At 35.2% G+C, this 22,223-nt stretch overlaps 1 protein-coding gene across 1 annotated transcript; it reads right to left on the bottom strand.

Moving 5' to 3' along the window:
• Positions 1 to 18,840: 18,840 nt before the first annotated feature.
• On the bottom strand, positions 18,841 to 22,019 carry Sply (Sphingosine-1-phosphate lyase). Its single transcript, XM_076385233.1, has 9 exons — positions 21,900 to 22,019; positions 21,441 to 21,588; positions 21,145 to 21,360; positions 20,872 to 21,080; positions 20,564 to 20,800; positions 20,281 to 20,490; positions 19,966 to 20,204; positions 19,606 to 19,873; positions 18,841 to 19,526 (listed from the first exon to the last, which is right to left on the bottom strand). Exons 2-9 carry the CDS (start codon positions 21,580 to 21,582, stop codon positions 19,410 to 19,412), a joined length of 1,638 nt encoding a protein of 545 aa, XP_076241348.1. The 5' UTR covers positions 21,583 to 21,588; positions 21,900 to 22,019; the 3' UTR covers positions 18,841 to 19,409.
• Between the last annotated feature and the right edge of the window lie 204 nt (positions 22,020 to 22,223).

Raw genomic sequence — 22,223 nt, 5'->3', positions numbered from 1 at the left:
TCGAACCGAGAAACTTCCTACGAGTCTAGTTGAAATATTTCTGCAAAGAGAGGATAGATTTCGTTGCTCGTTTGTCCTTATAAAGGTCGTGTTTCGAGCATGGAACAAGAGATTCACGATGAATTAATCCTTGTACGCCAGTTATGTTGGAATTCATACGTAAAGGAAGGCGATAAAATTTAATTACAGTGGATGTCATGTCTGATAAATGCAGTGAAGTAATGAGTGAAAGAGTAATTGTGATTTTGGCGAAGTGTAATGATACGAGATTAGAGTATTAAAGTTTAATATTTTAACGAATGGTACACTGATTAATATTATTAACATTATTGACTGTCATGAACTTCAAATTCTAAATTCAAATATGCATCTGTGCAACGTGATTCAATTCTGAACAAGAACCCTTGAAAAACAATTCTGTAGCTTTGGGATTTACATACAAATATCAAAACGCTGCCACCTGGACGTTCCACTGAATAAATCAGATCAGTCTGATATTAAAAGTTCACGAATATTGTCAATTTGAATATTAATATCAGGACACGTTCAATCACTGCATCCAATGCAGTTTAATTATCGCAGATTTTGTTAAAAGGTTGGAACACACTGTATCAAAAGAACACTGAAATATTATTTTAAATCTCTTCAACATTTTGATACAGTTTGTACAGTTTCCGAAAGTTTCAGTATTTGATTACAATATAATACTTTTTCTACAATATTTAGCTTCCTTTAGTAAATTAACTTACTAAACTTATTTTTAAGCAGAGTGAAGTAATAATATTACCAAGTCGCCAGCAGCTTCGTGAGAATATTTAATTTCGAACTCTAACTTCTTTATACTAAAGTAATTAAGGAACAATCAACTAAGAAATATAAAGGAGAACTTAACCGCTGGTCTAAATGTTCAGTGCTGCAAGTGTTTACCAGTTAAACGTTTGCAACGTCCACCGAGCGTATTAAAAAGATACGGATGGAAGCATTAAGTCAACTACGCGTTCTTCAAACTCCAATAAAATTGTAGCAACTACTTGATTTAAAAACTCCGAGATAGCTTCACAAATAAGATTATGAAAAAATTAAAAGGAATATGGGACATTTTGTTAGAACTATCGATACGTATGAATTGTTTTAAATATTTTAACGTAATTGCCTCCAGCATATATTATGAAACCATGCAAAGGATGTAGCGATCTGCTAAGTCAGATACTGAAAAATTGTCAAAGCAAATGTTATCTTTATCAAGCTCTTAATGAAATGCGCTGCATCTGTATTTTTAAGCTCGATCTATACATCTAACGAAACAGCGAAGAAAAACACAGTAGTCAGCGTCTCGGTTAGATCCACAATTGTTACATTACTGTTATCGAAGCTTAGCGAACTGTATAGCAAGACGGGGACGCAAGCTAATCTGGTGCACCAATGCGCTCGAATAAGGTTCCTAGATTGCTTGTCTAGTCTCAGCGAGAAAAATAGGAAGAAAAGAAGGGATATGAGCGAACAATGGTGTATGCGAGCCACTATCACAGTCTCTGGAGCGACATAGTCGCGTTATTCCTTTGACGGCATACCGATATCATACTGAACAGGTCTACACATTCTAACGTCTTCTACTCTGTCACGTTAAGCATTTCAAAGCTTCTTTCAAGGTACCATGTTACAGCTCAATTCCTCAATTTGATAATAACAAAGAGCAAGGTAAATGCCTAAAACTGAACATTTGATGAAATTGAAAAGATTTAAGAAATAAAATATTTTATGATTAAAATATTTTCTATTTTGATTTATTTAAAAAATGAACTATCTCTGTTTTATAATATCAAACAATTTGGTGTATTAACAATTAAGATAATGTAGATATTTATTATTTAATCACTCAGCATTTATTTGAGCGTGTACACAGGAATTGAAACAGTATGTTAACATTTGCAGAAATTGTTTAATTTGAAGAACGATTATCAGTTCATGGTAAATTTACATTGTCAGGATTTATGTATACAAATAATTTCAATTGCCGGTTTGTGTTCTGTATTTTATTCAAAATATTAATATCTTTATCAATCAGTTATATCGACTGCCACTTCCTACATTATCACAGTTATTGTATCAAATATAAAGAAGTGTGGTAGACCTCACATTAAATCACCTGTCAACGAAAACGAAAGGATCGTTGACTTCTACTTAACATTCATCTCCACTGAATGTACATTCAGTGCAGTCGAGTTGATATTCAATTCAACATGCAGTTGAGATGGCAAATGTTCTCATAAATATGTGTTCCATATCGTGAGCAGATAAACCTGCTTGCAGTGCAAAATTCGCGACACGAATATGGTAGACCGGATTCGTTCCGATAGTAAGATTTATTATTATCTGACGACCAACCTTCGTCAAACTTCCGTGCTTCTGGCTACTCCGGTAGTCCTCTGGTTAGGACTGGTTAGCCCTCTGTGCCTTCTACCCTTTCGTCTCTCTTAACCGCACAATTCTGTACGTCAAACACGAAAACCCTCTTAAGGTGCGTATCACTTTTGAGTATCGTTCAATGAAACGATACGATGCAACAGTGTATAATTTTGTCCTATATTATATGCAGTGACAATAGAGGATAAAGTTATACAGGGTGTTTCAGAAATACGTGTCAATACTTCAGGAGCTGAGTCTATATAGTAAAATAAGTATAACATGTCATATGAGAATTCAAAGTGTTAAAAAAAGGAGTTCAAGATTTTGAGGGCTTATAGCACTGACAGAAGTAAAAAATGTCTAATCAATATAGGTCCTAAGGTCAATCCTTTCGACGAAAAATTGACTTTTATCTATGATATGAATCTTTTATCTATGATATTCGTTGCGAGGAATTGATTCAGAAGTATTTTCCAGGTTGTTAAAACAAGATTATTAAACTAGCATCAAGAAAGATTATTTCATAGATACAAATGTAGTACAAATTTTTAGTTTTCATTTAGTATTGAGTATAGTTGAAGTCATGAGCGTAGAAGGGAACGTAATGGATGTGAGCTTTGCATTGCAACAGAAGGGAAGTCGCATCGAACATTTACTATACCTAAATTTGCATTTATTTATGAACTAATCTTTCTTAATCCTAGTCTAACAATATTGTGTTGATAATTTTAAATGTATTTCTAAATCAATTCTTCTATTTACATTCAATGCGTCACCGAGAAACTCACGGTATCGAGCATTCGTAGCTAATAGAAGTGAATTTTTCATCGAAAGGATTGACTTTATGTGATTCTTTAAATGATTCTATAAGCCCTTAAAGTCTTGAACCCCTTTTTTTTAACACCCTGTATATCCTACATATCTGATTTCTCTAGTTATGGATGATTAAAGAAAATCTTCGAAATGTCCACCATGTGCTTCAATATATGCTACTACACGCCTTAGCATCGAGTTTCACACTCGCTCAAAAATATCAGGTGTTCCTGTCACATCCATTTTGTATCCTTTTGCAGTTCGTGTACATTGCCCATTTGCATTGAATACACAATAGATTTTAAATAGCCCTAGAGGTAAAAATCTAATAGATTGAGGTCAGAAAGGAGACTGTGGTGGTCTTGTGGTGAGGCCACCTCGTCCTATCCATCAGTTTACGAAAGCTCTTTACATGGAACGTTGTTTATGTCTAATCTTTACGTAGGTAGTAAAGAATGTAGTAGCGCGTGTTGAGGCACGTGGGAGACACTTTCGAACATTTTCTTTAATCGACCATAACTCAGGAAGTAACGTATGTAGAACATATGTTTATATATATTTTTGTTTATTTTAATGTCTAGATTTAACTGCTAAAGTAATAACACGTATTTCTGAGACACCCTGTATACCATTGCACTGGATTGTATCGTTAAACGATATTCAACGGTGATACAATACGCTGATACGTAACAAGTGGATACACACTATTACGTGTTTATCTCTGATAATGAGACGTCAGGTCTACACCGTGGTTTATGTATATTCTTGTTTCCTTGTTGCGAGAGAATAATTGATTGGTGCAGAGTTCTTTATAAGTCCCTCTGGGAACTTATAGGTAGGATGTGCAAAATCGATATAGATTCCTTTCCCAAGAATTAAAACAAATAGAAAGACCTTGGAAGTTAATAAAATTATTAGTATCTAAAAATTTGAAACTTTAGAAGATTGTAAACTTGAAAATTTTAGAAATTCAAAATTCTACGAATTGTAAGTTTTGCAAAACAGCCTCATACTTGAGCATGTAACAGCGTAAATTAAGAGAGGATTCAAGGCCATGGAGATTAACTAATTGATTGTCAGATGTACTCTAATCACTTGAAATAATTGGAGCGCCATGTTTTCAATCAATTAAAGAAGATTAAACCAAGTATAAAAACAATGTCATAGATGAAAGAATAATATCCGACAACACTGTTGCAGTAAATGTATGAGAACGAGTAGAAAATTATCTTTAGAAGGAATAACAAAATGGAAGTCAAAAGAAAAGGACACTTTTTACGTAATCGTTTCTTATCTAGACGTCGGTCCATTTGCGAGACATTAAATCAGCAAAATTACATTTATCGCAGGAAATATACACTATATCATGATTCTTATCTTTGCTAGGTTTCCTCAGGGTGTATATCCTATATCTTCTACACATCTATCCTAACGTTCCTCTGGATAATGAGGAGAACCAATTAAGCCGTTTTAGTTAGGTTTGCTATTACTTTTTACAGGATATTACTTCAAATCCAAAAAATTTTTTGAGAAGGATTGATAGTTCATTTTGGAATTTTTGTGCGTGCGTAACAGGGAAGCAGTTCGCTCAATTACAGTGGCGAAACTTAATCGATTATCTTGGTGAACCGCAATGATTGTACAGGAAATTTGCAATTGTAACGATAATCAACGGCGGTCAATTACTCAGGTGTTTTGATCGACGTGTACATCTAAGTGAAATCATTGATTTAATGATGCTCCGAAATTTTAAATGAACTTCAAATTTCATTAATCGCTGGTACAACGTAACACTTTCGCAACAATAGCTCTCAGAATGTTCCATGTGCAAAATAATAGCAATAAAAACATTCTTTCTTTCGTAAAGGTATCGAGATCTCTTTGATATTCTAGATTCTTCTGAGCTGTACGCTACACTTTTTGTTCCTATGATGGATAGACTTCAATCGGATTACCCTTTATGATAATGTTACTCGAGCTCCACCTGCATCCTTCACGAATATATTTACACTTTGTGTATGCATCTCGCACCTTGTCCTTTATTCCTTTCTCATTGTCAGTCTCGAGAACTCATCTCAACGACAATGAATTCTTCATTTTGCAGACATTATACTGCATAACTTCAAGGCACTAAAATTGAATTAAACTTCGTACAGTATGTATTATTCTGTGAGCTGAGTTGAAGTAAAATTGCGAGGTATACGCACGTGTATAGGATAGGACCAGGAAGGGACCTGAAATTTGGATATGAGTCAGGAATAGAGGGTGAAGTTCCCTTGCGTCTGATGTGGGGTCAAAGTTCATACTTATTAGAGGATCCTTTAGGAAACACCTATTCTGTGTAAATACATATTTATAACATCCTGAGACAACAAGCTAAATGCGCAAGCAAAATTGTATTGGCTAGAAAAGATTGGGGCGATTCAGAGCAAATTGATGGACACGTTTCTGCGAAAGGATTAAAGGTCAGTCATTCCACTCACGGAAGTAAGTAGACAGGCTATAGTGACAAGCATACTTTTCCAAGCTCCCGTCTATCACAGATTTCGTGAGGACACGCGATCTTCGGAGGTCTAGCACAATCATGCTATACACGTCGATAATATCACATCCTAGGCCATTCATCTTCAGTACTTGGTTATTAGCTGAAGTAACCCCTCGAATATCTCCGCTTTCCTACTCCTGTTTTCATTGTCTGAGCTCACTTTCTCCAAGTCACACCCTTACAAATTGAAGTTTCCCCTTCGAATCGTGTGAAAAAATCCATAAGTCCAGATCTCTGCAGCATCTAATTTTGCTAATACTTTCAAAGTATACCTAACACTACAAAGTGATCAGTTTAACTGGAAACACTCTCATGAGTGTTAGTAGCACTTACAATGCTACAGCATTTGCAATAAATGCTGCCAACACTCGGAGGGTTTCTAGTTAAACTGATCACCCTGTATAATTATTTTGTCCCATCTTAGAAGTCAATGATAAAACTCGAGTCAATCACCTGGCAGTAAAGATACGATGAGAAGAGGATTTGATAAAAGGCTGAGTGCAATTTTCGCACTCAGTTTACAAATTATTTTGTCCCATCTTAGAAGTCAAGGATGAAACTAGAGTCAATCACCTGGCAGTAAAGATGCGATGAGAAGAGTAATTCAGAGAAAGTCGAGTGCATTTTTGCAGAATTACAATTGATTAACAGGAATTACATCAATAGCTAGAGGAGTCATTCAATCTTTGCCCGGTAGATCCTTTGTTCCGTCGTCTCCTATGACATGGAGCGCTTGTCTGTTTTCAACATTGTGCTGGATCGATAGGACACCATGGAATGCTCGGTTCGTCAGTGCTTCATGGTCGAGTGTCAGGGACAACAATCGGTGAACCATTAGATTTGAACTGGTTTTGATTAGGAATGTCCTCGGATACAGGACTCTACGTCGCGTTATCTTTAACAATGGTAACGATCGATGCTCTCAGGGGGAAACTCTGGCCACCTAAGCATGCAGTCTTCTCATTGAAGCCGATAGCTATATAACAAGAATACCGACGTTATTACGAAACAATATACGTTCGAACAATTGATCGTTACAGGTTCAAAGAAGTTGATAGCAGCTCGAATTGATTTTAGCTTTTAAGGGAGGCAATTAATTTCAACGATGGCTTTGTATTAACGTATCGCACATGTATTTCAAAAGTGACACTACTCTAAAAACATGATTTGTAATTACAGCTATAAATTGGTTTTGTAAATGGACTTCTATTCATTATACAAATTTTGCTAGTTGAAGATCAAAATTATAGAATTTATTCAAAGAACTCCTCAAATGTAAATTACAATTTGAATAATAACAAAAAAATTATTTAATGCAAGTAACACGTAACTATTTTCTCGACTAATTATTCAAGTAAGATAATTTTCATTACGTAAAACTACCCTTTATGCCAATATTATGTACTTAATAATTTTCTCCTAAACTCGTAAATAGTTTTTTGCTTCCTCTCAAAAATATATTTCTTTGCTTCACTTTTGTAATACATGTGCGATATGCATTGTGATGATTCTCTAGTGATATTTCGTATAATTGTAACATCTATGTATCCATTATGAATTTGCATTGCATTTTTGTAATATACTTCTCTGCTTTTTCTTCTGTCTTTGAGCTTGCACTTTCAACTAACTCTGTTGGTCAACAATGGTTGCAGGAGAGATTAAAAATGTATGTACAAGTTTTTAAGTTTCAAACTAGGAACAAACATAGTGCTGCACTTCCCAGGTGTTCACATCTCGTTAAAAATTAGTGAACATGCTTCGTGTTGACAGAGGGTCCAAGAATTTCAAAGATCGATGAAATTATTTAAATATTAATAGGAATTTCAGACTAGGATGAAGTATCATTGACAAGTTTATAATAAAAACGATCCTCGGCAATTTTTGTCTTTAACCAGGAGAGTAAAAAGAGTATTCACAGCATCTTTAATTCTTGTACGGTATTGACATTTTTTAAACGATATATCTTTTAATAAAGTATAGTTTCTTTATGCTGTGAGTCTTCCTTTGGGTTACTGGAATGTATTCTTGTGAAGACAATCACAAAATTTGACAAGGGTTGTTTTTATTATAGTAAACCTCTCAATAAATTCTTCAAAGCCTACTATAAGCTCCATTTTTGCAGCTGCCTTCCCTAATGAGCGTTTATAGACAAACGGGGTGTAAATTTGCGGTAAACAGATCCCAGTGGGACAGTTTAGTTTAAATTGAATATTAATACGTGTATGCCTCCGTAACATGCACTAATTGTGAGTTGAAAAGAGATAATTTAGGAGGAAATGATCGCCACTAATATCCGCCAGTTAGCGGTTCCACCATGGGATTCTTGCTTTCTAACTTCTCAATACATTATATCTGTGACATTTGCGAATTGTGGTCTAACGCCGTCAGGAACAAGTATTCCAATGAATTTTCGTGTTCAATAATTATAGCCGACAACAACTGGGGCTTCGTGGTTCATTTGCTACAGAATCACAGAGGTAAATTATGAGATCCCGCGTAATCATTTCATATGAGTTGAAATAATAATTTAGGAAACCGCCTTGTTAATCCCTCTCCAATTTCTCTTTTTTATTTCTTTCGAAAATTTGTTGAGTGTTTAGAATAATACGAAATTTAATTAATATTTATAATTTCTGTTTACTTATATTTTCATTTCATAAGTGCTTATATTTGATTTAAAGTGTTTGATTAACCTCGAAAGCGTTGTAGGATTAACTTTTCTTATGATTTATATCCAACTTTTCTTATGACTTATATTTTTTTATTTTCACTCATTAGAAGTTGATTCTAACTACAAGCAATGAGGAAGTTGAAGTTATTTCTGCATAGCGATACTAAAGGTGGATCTGCACTACATATTATACAACAAAGATATATAACTTCTTAGAACACGGAAAAGAGAGATATATGCATGTCTCTTTTTTGTTTTCTAAAAAGTTATATGACTTTGTTATACAACATATAGTGTAGACCCATTTTAATGATGTAGAATTCCGATACAAAAAAAGTGAAACAAGCACGTTGGCTGTCGCGTTAAGTGTCATGGATCGATTACAGCTCTCCCAATTCGTAACCACGAGTCCACGCGAATATATCATTTTTTATTAACGTTTCTGAAATACATCACTTGGGTTTATTATGCAGCGAATATTTGAAACAAGAGCACTTGTACTAATATGATGTTGTGAAAAAAAGAGCACAGTAAAATGGAAAACACTGAGCAAATGATAAATGGGTCACAATAAAACGTAAAGAGTAATGGCAGCGCTGTTTATTTCCAGAAAAAAGCAATCGTCAAATATTGCAGAAATCAGAGATATACGCACACTGATTTAAAGCCCTGACTCAGTTCTCAAATCTGTATAACTATAATTACAGGAAACTAGAATTGTCTATGCTACTTGGGGCAACGTAATTTTCATGACGCATGATGTGACTGTAGAGACTCTGAATCTGAAGTATGATAGAATCTCTAAAAATGATAAAAATCCACATCTGCTCAAACGAAGAAATTTCTGACTCAAAATAAACAAAAATGACTTTTTATTAAATTTGCTCGTTAAAAATTTAACTCCCCTCGGCGATAACAAATATCGTGATGAATATATACACCATAATTACATTATTTCTGAGTAAACAACAGCGTATGCTCTGTATAACCGTCCAAGAACGTATATTAAAAGTATAAATATTAGTAATATTTCGCAGTTCGTTACTTCCTCGGTTTCCCTGTTTTATAATTCTTATTTACTCTTAAATGTTTTACTCGAATGCTGAAAAAACTATGATAGAGAAGCACAGTCCACTGTTTTATGATTTGGAGAAATGCACATCTTCTGTACCCATTAATTTAGTAAACAGTGGTCGCGTGCATAAATTCTTCTTTATGTTCGCGTGAAACGTATTTAGAACGGGGACAATTTCAGTAACAGATATTCAGCATTACAGGGGAACAGTTATAATGTTGGTCGTGTGCTGTAACAGTCGTTGCATTGGTCAACATAAAGTTCTCATTATCAATTCCGCGATTAGGGCTTAAGAGAAATAAAAAATACGCTGTGAAAGCTTCGATACGCAGAATTACAAGTTAATATCGAGCGTCGCGAAATAGGGCATTGTGTTTAATACCCTCGTACTTGATAAGACAAAGATGTTCCACTTTTTATTTTATATTTAGAAAGTCACGATAGGAGGATGAGCTAGGAGAAAGTCTAAAGATAATTAATCATCATAGCTGTCCAAAGTTGCTGACCAAAAAGCTATTTTATTCCATTAATTATTGTCACACTGCTTTTTGTTCTTCTTTCCGTTTGACCACAGTTTCATATTCGATATTTCCGATATTTTTATCCGTTGTTTTCTTGCATAAACCACAGTGGGGTTAAATTCATATTAATTATATAAATAAATAACTAATCAGTACGTAAATATGCAAAGAATACCAATATTTATTTGACCACCTATGTATCAACGAAAGCATAAAAGAAACACATGAGAATATAGAAGTATCGAACATATCAAATATAATGATCTGATAAAATGAAAAATTAAATAGAATAAAGAAAATAGCCTTCTGGTTAAGGCTTTCATCGATTTCTGGTCGAAATTGATATCGGTATAAAGAAACCTCATTGAATGATATATTTCTTGGAATTATGCAATAGCAATGCATTTTGTTATACTTTCATACTCTCCATTTGCCCTTGTAAGAAGACTAAATTCAAGCACCAAAGCATAAAACCTATCATCAATTTCGAGTCGCAAGCTCATAACGAAGATCCACTCTATTCAATTTAACAACTCATCCCCACTACTTGTAATTGCATTATAAAATGCTACAATTTGTATTGCTTCAATTAGCAGTAAAGATTCGTTAAATAATGCTGAAACGGACCATCGTGGTAGTTAATAACTTTTTCTTTGGAAAGAACCGAGGACAATTTCCACGTAAATCTGACACTTGAATGGCGTTACGAGGATTTACAAAATTTAATCGCGATCTCGACAAATTGAATATGTTATTAAACGCTCGTAACGGTCGTGGGTGTGCAGGGAGCGTTTATAAATTTTATAATTACGAGATCGCGACTGTAACCGTCAAAATTCGCGTTCCGTCACGCAATGTCAATTTTCATTACAGAATCGAACCGCGTATCCGGCTTTTCTCGAACGCATGATTTCCACCTCATCCTTGCGCGCACGTGTACGTCAGTGAAAGCGATTCGGCATAACACAGCGGGTCGAAACAGTTAAATGGTCGGGAAACCGATTCTAGAACATCCGTTAAAAAAACTGTTACATCCATGGAACGAATTAATAATATTCAGCCGTGTTCTTGCATGCCCGTTCATATAAACCAGTCAAAATGTAATTTCTTGAGAGCAAAAGTGAACAGTGCAATTTCCATTCGTTTCTTACAATTTTGAATAAACTCGAAATAAAGTTGGCAGAAAGATTAATATACAGGTATTTTATAAAGAATGCTTCAGAAGCTGGTATAATAAGCAGTAAATGTAGTAATTCAAATTGTAAAGAAGATGGTATAATTGAAATTAGTTAGAAATTAGAAATTGTAAGGAAAAGTGGATAGAAAATTATTTATCTATTTTCTCAAAATAATACTGTACTTTGAATGATTAATATAAAAGTCCAAGAATATGACCGAATATTCGCGGTTTGGATTCGAGACACCATTACTTCAATAATTGCAGTAATTTTGAAACAGAAATTCTGTAATTGGGTCTTCAATCACTGCTTCGTGTTTTTTCGCGTTTTCATCCAGTCTGCGGTGTAGTTATTTCCATAGATTATCAAGGGGTCACGGAATACATCAGCGTCTATAGGTAATTCGGTAATTAACTCATTCCAGTCATATTTAAATAGCTCCCACCTAAAACTCATTTAGGGAACATTACATAATACACACTAGGGTCTCGCAATAGCTGTCACAAAATTCTGAGAAATATTTAGTGAACACGGGTCAAAAAATTCACGTTATCGGAGTCGAAGGCAATTTGGCAAACTTAAACGAACTTCACATTTTTTGTCGCATATCGAATGTCCTAGGGCAATTTAGAGTAAGAGCAATCAAAGTTATCCCACTATGTACGTTTGCCTTCATATGTGGTCTAGTTTTCCCATTTTTAGAAGCAATTCACTTGCTGTTGATTCGAATGGAAAAAGTCACGGAAATGAAACGAAAAATGTATTAACAATTTAACAGATAAGATCCCAGAATATCAAGAGTCCTTTACGTAATAACACGTAGGTCAGGTCGAACTGTACTATTTGCAAGCCTGCAAACAAACCATACAAAATTGTGACGTAACACCCCGTACGCGCCCGCTTAATAGAACACTTAACTCCCTATTTGGTGAAATCGTATTACACACTTTCCACGATCGAGAGAGCAATGATAATATTTCCAACGATGGTCGAGGCAAAGTTTCCAACTTTCCATCGAATATTAATGACCCATCATAGAAGATCGCGCTTCAAACGCATTCCATTGGTGTACATTGTACATATTTGCGGTGACGTCATTACTTTCTCACCCAATTTCCAATCCTGTTCGATGAACATTTTATTAGATCCAGTCACGCGAAAATGTCTACCCGACCATTAGTTACCATTCACGATAGCCGATTGTTAACGCAAATTCAGAGCGCGCCTCGATGCTCGCATCTGCTGGCCCCTGAATCGCAATCTTCGAAAGTTCTTCGGAAACAGGGTCCCACTTTTCGCAATCTTACGATAGCTTGAATTCAAGTTTTGCAAACCTTTCACATTTTACAGATACGCAATAATGCGACGAGAACTTCCTAAGCATTAATGAATCTCATCAATGGAAGCAGCGTCGAAGTTAATTAAGAAAGGAGACCCAGATTTTTCCTATCTTGCAGCGCAAAAGAGTTTACCCCGACGGAATTAAAAACAGCACGGGATAGCTTTAATTCTTGTTTCGAACGTTCCTTATTTCCTCGAAAGAGTTTGATTAATACGAAATTGGCAAGTAATGAGAATCGTTCGTTGGGTCGCTTGGACACTCGGAAACAAAAGGGAACCTTACCATTTATTTCCCCGATTTTCTCAGCATGTAAAATAGCTCGGCGATTTTTCGCCGCGACCTCGCGTTTCAATTTCACAAGCGCTTTACTGCAACAGTAATTCAAGACTGTCGTTTAAGTTCGTGATTTTCGCGACACGGAATCTCGGGACTCCTTTCGGAATGCTGGGCGTTCTGACTTTTCAGAGAGGAATCTTTTCAACCGTACTAATTTGTCAGACTGTATAATATCACACGGATATGAGACGCGGAACCATGCATCACGCAATCTGCACAGTCGCGCAATTTAGTTCCCCAACGTATTCCACGATGCACTTTTTCGAATTAAAATTCCGAAGGATCGGGGAAACGTCTCGACGCACGTGGATCGAACGAAGTGCATTCGCTGGTACAAATGCGACGCGATTAATTTCTCGGCGTCGGCCGCTGAGTGTAGGAGGATTGGTATTTTTTATGAAACCATAAAGTACAACTTCGAGAACTAAGTCTCGCCGACGTCACCGCTAATGGACGCTAATGTTGGGGCAACTTCCAGACTTTCACGTATCGTTTTTTATCGCATCCGCCCCTTCTTTCGTTTTTTTTCTCTTTTCGGGTTCGTTCGGTTTGGTGTCGTCTTGCCGTGGTCGAAATTAGAATGAGTAATGAGCAAACTCACCGTTATTTTAAGATCGAAGTCAGTGGAATCATTTGAAAATATCCTCGCGTCTCGATGTCAACCACCGTCGAAATGTACCACGATATTCGAGGGTTGCACGATCGCAACGGGACGCGCGCTTCCACTATACTGGCCGTCGTCTCGCGGTACTCGCGTCGCGACGCTCGAACGCAGAGCGCGTACTCGAGACGCCGACCTATCCTGGCCTATCAGGAACCACGATTCACGACTCGACATCGGTTAGAATTTGTGCACGCAGTGTACGCGTGTGAAAAGTACACGTGAGCTAAACTGTTCCGTTTCTATTTCTTTCGCGTTAGGAACCCTTTGCAAGGTGAGATAAACTGGTAGAGTCTGCAGCCTACCCTATGAGTTTATTTGCAGGAACTGTATGAAGTAGGCGTTAAATACGAGAGTTTGAAATGGAGAAACTATGCCTAAGTGAATTAGTACTGCTTTTATTTTAGGTTTAGGAAACTTTCCACTTTTTGGAGAGTATGAGATTAGTAAGTAGTATAGGTATAAGCTTTGATGTACCTCAAAGGCGTGATTCTGGAGTGAAGTGTTAAAATGCAATGAAATCTTTTACGTTCTGAGATGTTACACTCTATCTGTTTTATGTTTTAGTACAGGACAAAAGTGGCGTACTTTGGGAGGAGCTTCTGAGCTTCAATTGAATGTGCTAGGTTGGTAAAAGAAAGAGTGTATCTATTAAATTTTCGATAGAATGAAGGATAAGATTTTCCTAAAAAATGTAGGCAAGATGTTGGGCTGTATAGGAACGTAACAAAGGGGAATCTTATCTATACTTTATTTCGTGATAAAGTTTCCGATAAAGACGATATTTGCAATTCCTTCCGGTTATCAGAGCAATTACTTAGCAATTTGTACTGTGCAGTTGTTACACTCGATACTGGAGAGTCGTCTTCCTTTGAACTAAAAAGATTGAAGGGGAATTCCATCTGTGTAATTTTCTGCAGTAGTGAAGAAAATATAAGAATTGATCGTGTACATAAATGAATCTATTCAAAGAAAAACTTGATATTCATAAAATATTATAGACTTTGACTAATATCTCGTAAATGAGGTACTTTATTATCGTACTTTAAAAGAAGAGGCGAAGTTTGCTCGAGTACACTTATTATTAATATCTTCATAAGAATTAATGTCAAATTCAAGAATACTTTATGAACAAATACTGAAAGCCTTTTTAGAATCTTGCTTTATAGTGCAGTTGCACTATAAGGAAACAAAACGATACAATGCTTCTACAAGAGAACAGAATTTTAGGCTGCAAAAAATATTTCATGGAAATTTGAGAAAGCTCTTATCACTAAAAGAACGAAATATCACATTTTAATTATGGCTTTCGTTTCACAGTAAGCGCAAATTTTTTCTGTCAAATAATTCGACCACGACAACCGTCACAGCTGTTTGATTACTTACGTCCTTTCCACTCCCTCTAACCCTACTCAAATACCGATTGCATGCAGCGGTAACTTTTTTCCCTCGCTTCCATGTCCCTTTACAGGTTTTAGCAAAAATCCATGCACCCTTTTTGTCAATTTAGCTTTACGTTCTTTTTTTTCGTGCGCGCATGAAGCTCCTATTTGCTTCTTCCATGCTTCAGTTGACTAGATTCTTTTTTATCAAATTTAACGACGCTTTTCTTCTGGTTTATACATAGGTATATACCTTGAAAAAACAACGTCGCGAATTACTTTTGAAATTACGAGGACAGATTGGATAGAATGAAATAGAAACGTCTACTGAAATCCAGTCCAAGTAAAGGGATTATGCTGTACAAACTTTTAGCTAAATGAATTTTCTTCATTATTTTACCTTCTCTGGATCCGAAAATCTCAAGTACATATCCTCTAGGCTGTTGTTCCGCACGACTTGTCATTTCATAATTTAACGTCGTACTTAATGAAAGTCCAACTCACTTTTTTCATATAGCGTTTAAAAATATTATACGTGTTTTGCGCGACAATTTAATGTGCTTTCCATCGTACGACGTAATGGACAGAGTGAATCATATTGTAACAAGAGGGAAGAGAAACAATTAAAAAATCCCCTTTGTAACATAAATACGACTGCAATTACGTGATAGTCATAACGCGTGACGTTAACGGAAGATGGAGGATAGTATCGCAACGTGTCCAGATTTCAGGAACACCAACAGATACCGGATAAAATAGTAGCCACGTAAGGGTGATAGGTATCTTGGATGCTCTAATGTCTGGGGATTTTGCGCTGTCTGTACCATGTAGCAAGCCGTGTGATGGTATTTATTGATCTATTATCTAATAAAAATAATAGGTCCGACAATATACATATCACTGTTTCATACTTCCATTTGCGCTCGTAACCGTATTCATGACTTACGTCTAATTTTAGTTTGTCCACTGCGCTGTAGGCATCATATTAATTCAGAATACGAAGATAATTTTAACGAAATTAAAGGAATTGGAAATTAAGGTTTGCTACATATCTACGCACAAGTATTGCATCGACGAAGAGCAATTACGATAGTGAGTGATTGCACTCCTGCTTGTGACTCATATCATTATTGTATTAAACTGAGGCATATGAAATGGAAGCCAAGAGTAATGGTTGGAATGATTAATGGATCTAATTAATTTCTTATGAATCAATTTAGAAAGATATTAAAGTTGGGCAATTAATATCCTCACTCTTATAGATTATAGCGAAGTTCGCCGCCCCTTCTTTTCAGAACTGTTAGCAAAGCTTGAATTATGAAAGTTTCACTCTCATTTAGAGAACAATGTACTAACTCTCCCCTTTTTGCGTACACAGAGGGTATACGAAACGCGCAGCAAATATTTCCGAATGTATTTTACTAATTGCACCGATGAAGAGTATATCTGTTATGGTTATAAGGCAAATTGACCCAAATCTCGTTTTTATCTTCAAGATATTAGCGTTTAAAATTTTCAATTTCAGTACTGTCTTGTGAACAGTATATATTCACTGTCTAATGACTCAGAAGGATTCTTCTTGAACTCTTATTTTCATGTGAAACAAATTCTTTGAACATTTTTTCTTTTGTTTGAAAATATAAATTCTATATTCTAGATCTCAATTAATTTCTTAACTCGAACTTTCTGAAAATGTGACATACTTAAGTCTCTTAAAGCCACAGATTTAAATATAGATCTACATGAAATATTATGTTCACTACTATATAAAGATAGTATTGTTTATAATAAACGGAGCTAATGTGAGATTCCAGTGACACAAAATAAAATAGAAAATATCATAAGTGTCGCCTTCTAAAGGTTAAACTTAGGTATTTGGCGATTCCCAATCCAAATTTCCAACTTAAACTAAGTTTATTTGAAATTTATTTATATGACTATGATACTATCGACAACGACCCTCCCATTTCAACATAATTAACTCAATCGAAAGACCGTACGTGACAGGAAAACTCGTCGGAGTTAACAGAGCCAACATTGGAATCCCGCGTCTTTGAACCGGATGGCGCGATTATAATGATAACCGAATCGACAGGAGGAAGTTTCAATCAGGAATTATCGGGCTTTTGACCGGTCGATACGACCATATAATCAGAATATTTTCAATTACTTGTGCACACATCAGCACATAGCAGTAAACTGCGATTCCCATTCCATTCTTGGTGAGTGTGATCCATACATTATCGAACTACCGAAGTCATCTCAATGCACCTCGTTATTTCAAGTAAAATTGTCCACTTCGATGATCCTTCACCGAAACGTGACGATGATTTGCTTAACACGAATTCTGTTCATCGCTAGGACTTTAATTAATGGAGATAAACCACCGTAGGCGTGTTACACCAATTACAAGGGATCTCGTTACTGCCGATGAGGAGAGTAGGAAACATTTCTTCGGCGTTCATCTGCTGGTCTAACTTCAAAACTTAGTTCGACCACGCATTAGGAGCTCGCTAGCTATTTGACCAGCAGAGATAATATTAGGCATTCCGTTTACTTAAGCTCTACAAATTTCGAATCCACGGTTACTTTGAGTGGTATTTTTAAATGGTGTTTACACGCTGGTGGTGGTGATTGATCGTTTCTAGTAGAAAAAGGAAGCGTCTGTATCTGGAGTAGAAGATACTAGCCTGTCAAAATCCACTCTGTGATTCTTTACACTCCATCATGTAACTATCCCCTTATTTTTTATGGTAACGATGAAGACGTTCATTGTGTTTCTTCATAGCTTTTATTTTCGTATTCAGATTTGCCGAGGGGAATTAATTACGTTAATATTTCACCTTCATCGACCAGTTGCATGTTAACAACCAGTAAACGTCGCGAAGTCACACGCTACACGATACAAGCATTCTGCATTACGTCTACTAGGACGGGGTTACTGACATTGTTAAATAATAGTAGGTTTACATTTTTGGCTCAATGTTCGAGCAACTGGCCTTGTTCCAAAATGATCGTCCCATGTCGTCATGATAGTAGGTTTCACCACGCTATCGAGCATCCTGAGTGCCTCACAAGCATGTTTATACTTTGAAGGGAGACTATTCGTAACTCTACTCGTCTCCTCTTTAATTTATGTAAACCGGAATTTCCCGTAAAACTGTGCCAGAGCAGCTTCCACCCTTTCGATACACACGATTAATCGCTCATCATTAATTCAGAAATCGCTCGATACCCGTGAGACCCTTCTCAGTCCTGAACGTTCCGGTTGGAAATCTTATCAACTACCTGCTGGAAGAAGACTACGAAATGCCGTTTCGGATTTGCCTGATATAGAAGGCGAATTTGCATGTTATATTCCTGCACGTAGCGTTTCCACATTTCCTATGGTGATGTGATTTCGAATATTCAAAGTGTACCTATTTGGCAACGTAATAGCTTACATGGTTTGAAGTTTCATTGAAGCTTTTTAAAACGTTAATACAGGAATAAATTTTGAGAACGAGTTTTTCATTAAAGGAATTACGATTACTTTGATATATGATTTTCAGAAGCATGATAAATATGTACAGTACCCATACATAAGAACGTTTTTCTTTCAAAGAAATTCATGAGCTGATTTCCTTGAAGGATTCGAAGATTGGTGGGAAGGACGAGTAAAAATGTCAATGATATTCAGGAGTTCGTGTCGGTATTTGCCCTCATAACTAGTTCGCCGAGCTCGATAAAATTTTCCTCATACCACAGCATATATTAATATCCTTCATCTGTGAACGTGATGTGATAATCCGTCTGTCTATTTTCTCAATCTTCCTCGATCACACATGTACGAAAAATTTGCGTACAAAATTTGTATATGTAAAAATTAAGGTACGCATGTATAAATAATACCATTAATTCTTTTTAAGAAAAAAACTTTTATTAAGATATTATGATACATACACTCATTATGAAAAAGAATATAATAAAAATGTACAAAATATACAGTACATAAATATTTTGAAAAGAATTCTTTTATAAAAAGTATTGATGATATATTTGTTGAGATACAAAATTGGTTGGTTTATAGGATTTAGTGTTACCTGCCACTTGTATTAACGGAATCTATAAAAATACTGTTAAAAAAGTGTTATTTTGATTAGAATACAGTTTTGTACTTTGAAGATGTTCCCCTTACCCAGATGAAAAAGTTATTGTACAGATTATACATTAAATGCTTAACTTGCTTTTATCGAACAACATATCTGGAGGTATTTTAAAATCGTATTTAACAACATTTAGAGTACTGTGTGCATTCTGACTTTGTACAGATTATTTGAGCATTTGAGAAATTATCAGCTACGTTACAACAGAAATTATAATAAAAATTTTAGATAATTTATATAATTTTTATCAAATTCTGCAGGAATTAACAATTTTATTAAATCTTAATTTCATTTGCGCCTTCTTTCAAACACTCTTAATTAGTGTGAACCATATTTACGGAGCAACTATTTCATACTCAGGTATGTAATACATAGAGTCTAAAAAGCATCTTGTAAAATCACTAACAATACTCCTGTCAGGTATACTTTGACTCATTCCATAAATTGCAAGCTGGAAAAAATATATTGTTATAGTTATATTACATTTGTAGTAATTATTGTTGATTATCTTATTCAATGACTTAGCTTACTTTTCCTTCAGCGATAGTTTCGGGTGTTTCCAGAATTTTATCCAATTCCGTTCTAACATCATCCAAAAATTGATCTGCCACACCAGGTTGAGTGTGAACATAGGTAACACAAATATGTATACCACAAGGGAATTGAAGTGTATTTAAATTCCATCCTTTTGCATTCAAAGCTTCCGACAGTCTATAAATATGGAAATCGTTTGATCCCAGTGCAATAACTGAAGTAGCTGGCGTACCAAAAATGAAAATTCCGTCCATCTTTCTCAACCTGTAGTTGATTGATCGATATAGAATATAAAGTTTTATAAGTTGAATAATTTTAATACAAGATTAAGCAAAATTAAACAGTCAAGCGCATACCTTTGTGTAATGTATTTGGTGGTTTCTATAATTTTCTTTGTTGCAACTACGTATTCAAAATGGCCGAAATACATTAATGTAGCCCAACATGACGCTATAATTCCACCAGCTCTTGAGCCATTCACTGTTGGGGATCCATAAATGCCACCAGGCCAATCAGTTGATATAGTATACTGATGGTGTCTGTACTGTTTACTTCTATACAGAATAATTGAGGAACCTTTTGGAGCATATCCATACTAAAATAAAATTTTCACCGTTATAATGAAATCAAAATTAGTAGACATGAACATATGCATTTTGTGATTTCTTTACCTTATGTGTATCAGCTGATATACTTGTAACGCCAGGTAATTTAAAATCAAAGGGGGCAGCATGGAAACCTGCATCGGGCATAAAACAAAGTAAAAATCCCCCAAGACAAGCATCAACATGAACTGGTATATTGTACTTTACTCCTAACTCTGAAATTGCTTCAATATTGTCCATTGTTCCATATGGGAAATTGGGAGTTGATCCTACTAACTGTTATTAAGATTATTTAAATATTACACTTATAAAGTTAACCATAAAATTAAACTGAAATATAGTTTCTTACCATTATTGTATTTCTTGTAATAGCTCTCTTCATATCTTTGATAGAAACAGTGTAGCTGTGTGGATTAACTGGTACTAATCGTACCTTAATTTTTAAGTACTGAGCAGCCTTGTCGAAAGCAGAATGTGCTGTTACAGGTATTACCATGTCTGGATATTTAATACCTTTCACATGTCTCGCATAGTCTCTGTATGCTTTACATGCTAGCAAAATTGATTCTGTTCCACCAGTAGTCATCTAAACCAAACCTTATGTCTTAAATTGTTGCATTCCTTAGAATTCTATTTAAAATTAAAAGAAATATTTACTGTGCCACAAGAATTCTCATCACCATGAAATAAATTGCAAGCTATTCTAACTACTTCTGCTTCCAATTTACATATACCAGGAAAAACATCAGGGTGCAAAGGGTTTGTGTACGATGCAATTCCATAAATATCTCCCATTAATTGTAACAGTGCAGTATCAACTCTATATACAGCTCCAGATACTTTACCATTCTTCCAATCATACTCACCTAAATAAAGATACATAGATATCATTCTGATCTGCATAAAATTCTTAATATTTATGTTTCTTACCTAATTGAACGCATTGTTTTACTTTCTCTAATACTTCGTTTGGTTCCAAACCATTGTTTGGAAGCCTCACAACAAATGGCACGTCTTTCATTCTCTCCAAAGCATCTCGTTGGAATGTTGCATTAATCTCGTCCAATTCTTTATTAACTCTGTCTCTGATGGCTGGTATATAATTTCTTAATCTGAATATTTGTTTTTTCCCTCGTTCAATAAGACCTATACAATAAATTAGAATTGACCTTACTTTTTGTACTAAAATGTTGTCTATGTAAATTTATATTTAATGATAAGCATACTCTCATCTTGGAAAATAAAGTTCCACAACCAAACCGTGGCAAGGACAGTTGTACTTGTTATAGTTACAATTTGCCATGGTTCTTTTCCTTGGAAGTGGTTATTCAGAAATTCTTTCATGCAATGTGTACCCAGACTGCACATAATTATCTAAAAAAAATTTTACTTATACTAAACATTATTTACTTTGTTTTTGTTTTGTTTGCAGGAAACTGTAACGTGCAAATTACAGCTAATTGTCACAAAAAGTTCTGTGTGTATCAAACAGGTGTTCACATTCACTTTAAAGTAAGTATACACTGTTTCTTTCTACCTCTCATAATTTCACTTCTTTGTATCTTTTTTCATTTACTCTGAATTGTTCTTTGTTCTCTTGTTCTCTACGTACTATACTATTTAGTGTAACATTATTCACGTTTATATTAATTGTGTTCGAATATTTTGAATTTTTAAATACGTACCAAAAATTATTACAATGTATTGCGTACTAAAACAAATGCACCGTCACGATAGCAAATAATTTAATGATACGACTAATTCAAATAAATGCGATAATAAATGACATCACAGTACAATAAGATGTTTCAAAAGAATCTTCTGATAGAAAGTACTTAGGGTTTATCGCTGAATAGCGAAATGATATCTATGTGGAAATCTTTACTAACAGATGGCAGCTCGAAACCGTTCCTTTTATAAATACGATACGCGTCCTGTTTGCATCGCAGAATTACGCATTCTGCCAAATCTTTCCGTTCGCGGTACTATATATAGCTTTATCTGTCGGC

This window comes from Calliopsis andreniformis, chromosome 9, assembly GCF_051401765.1.
Source record: "Calliopsis andreniformis isolate RMS-2024a chromosome 9, iyCalAndr_principal, whole genome shotgun sequence".
NCBI classification, from domain to species: Eukaryota; Metazoa; Arthropoda; class Insecta; order Hymenoptera; family Andrenidae; genus Calliopsis; species Calliopsis andreniformis.
The sequence above is the reverse complement of the archived record's forward strand: the minus strand, read 5'-3'. Positions and strand labels throughout refer to the sequence as shown.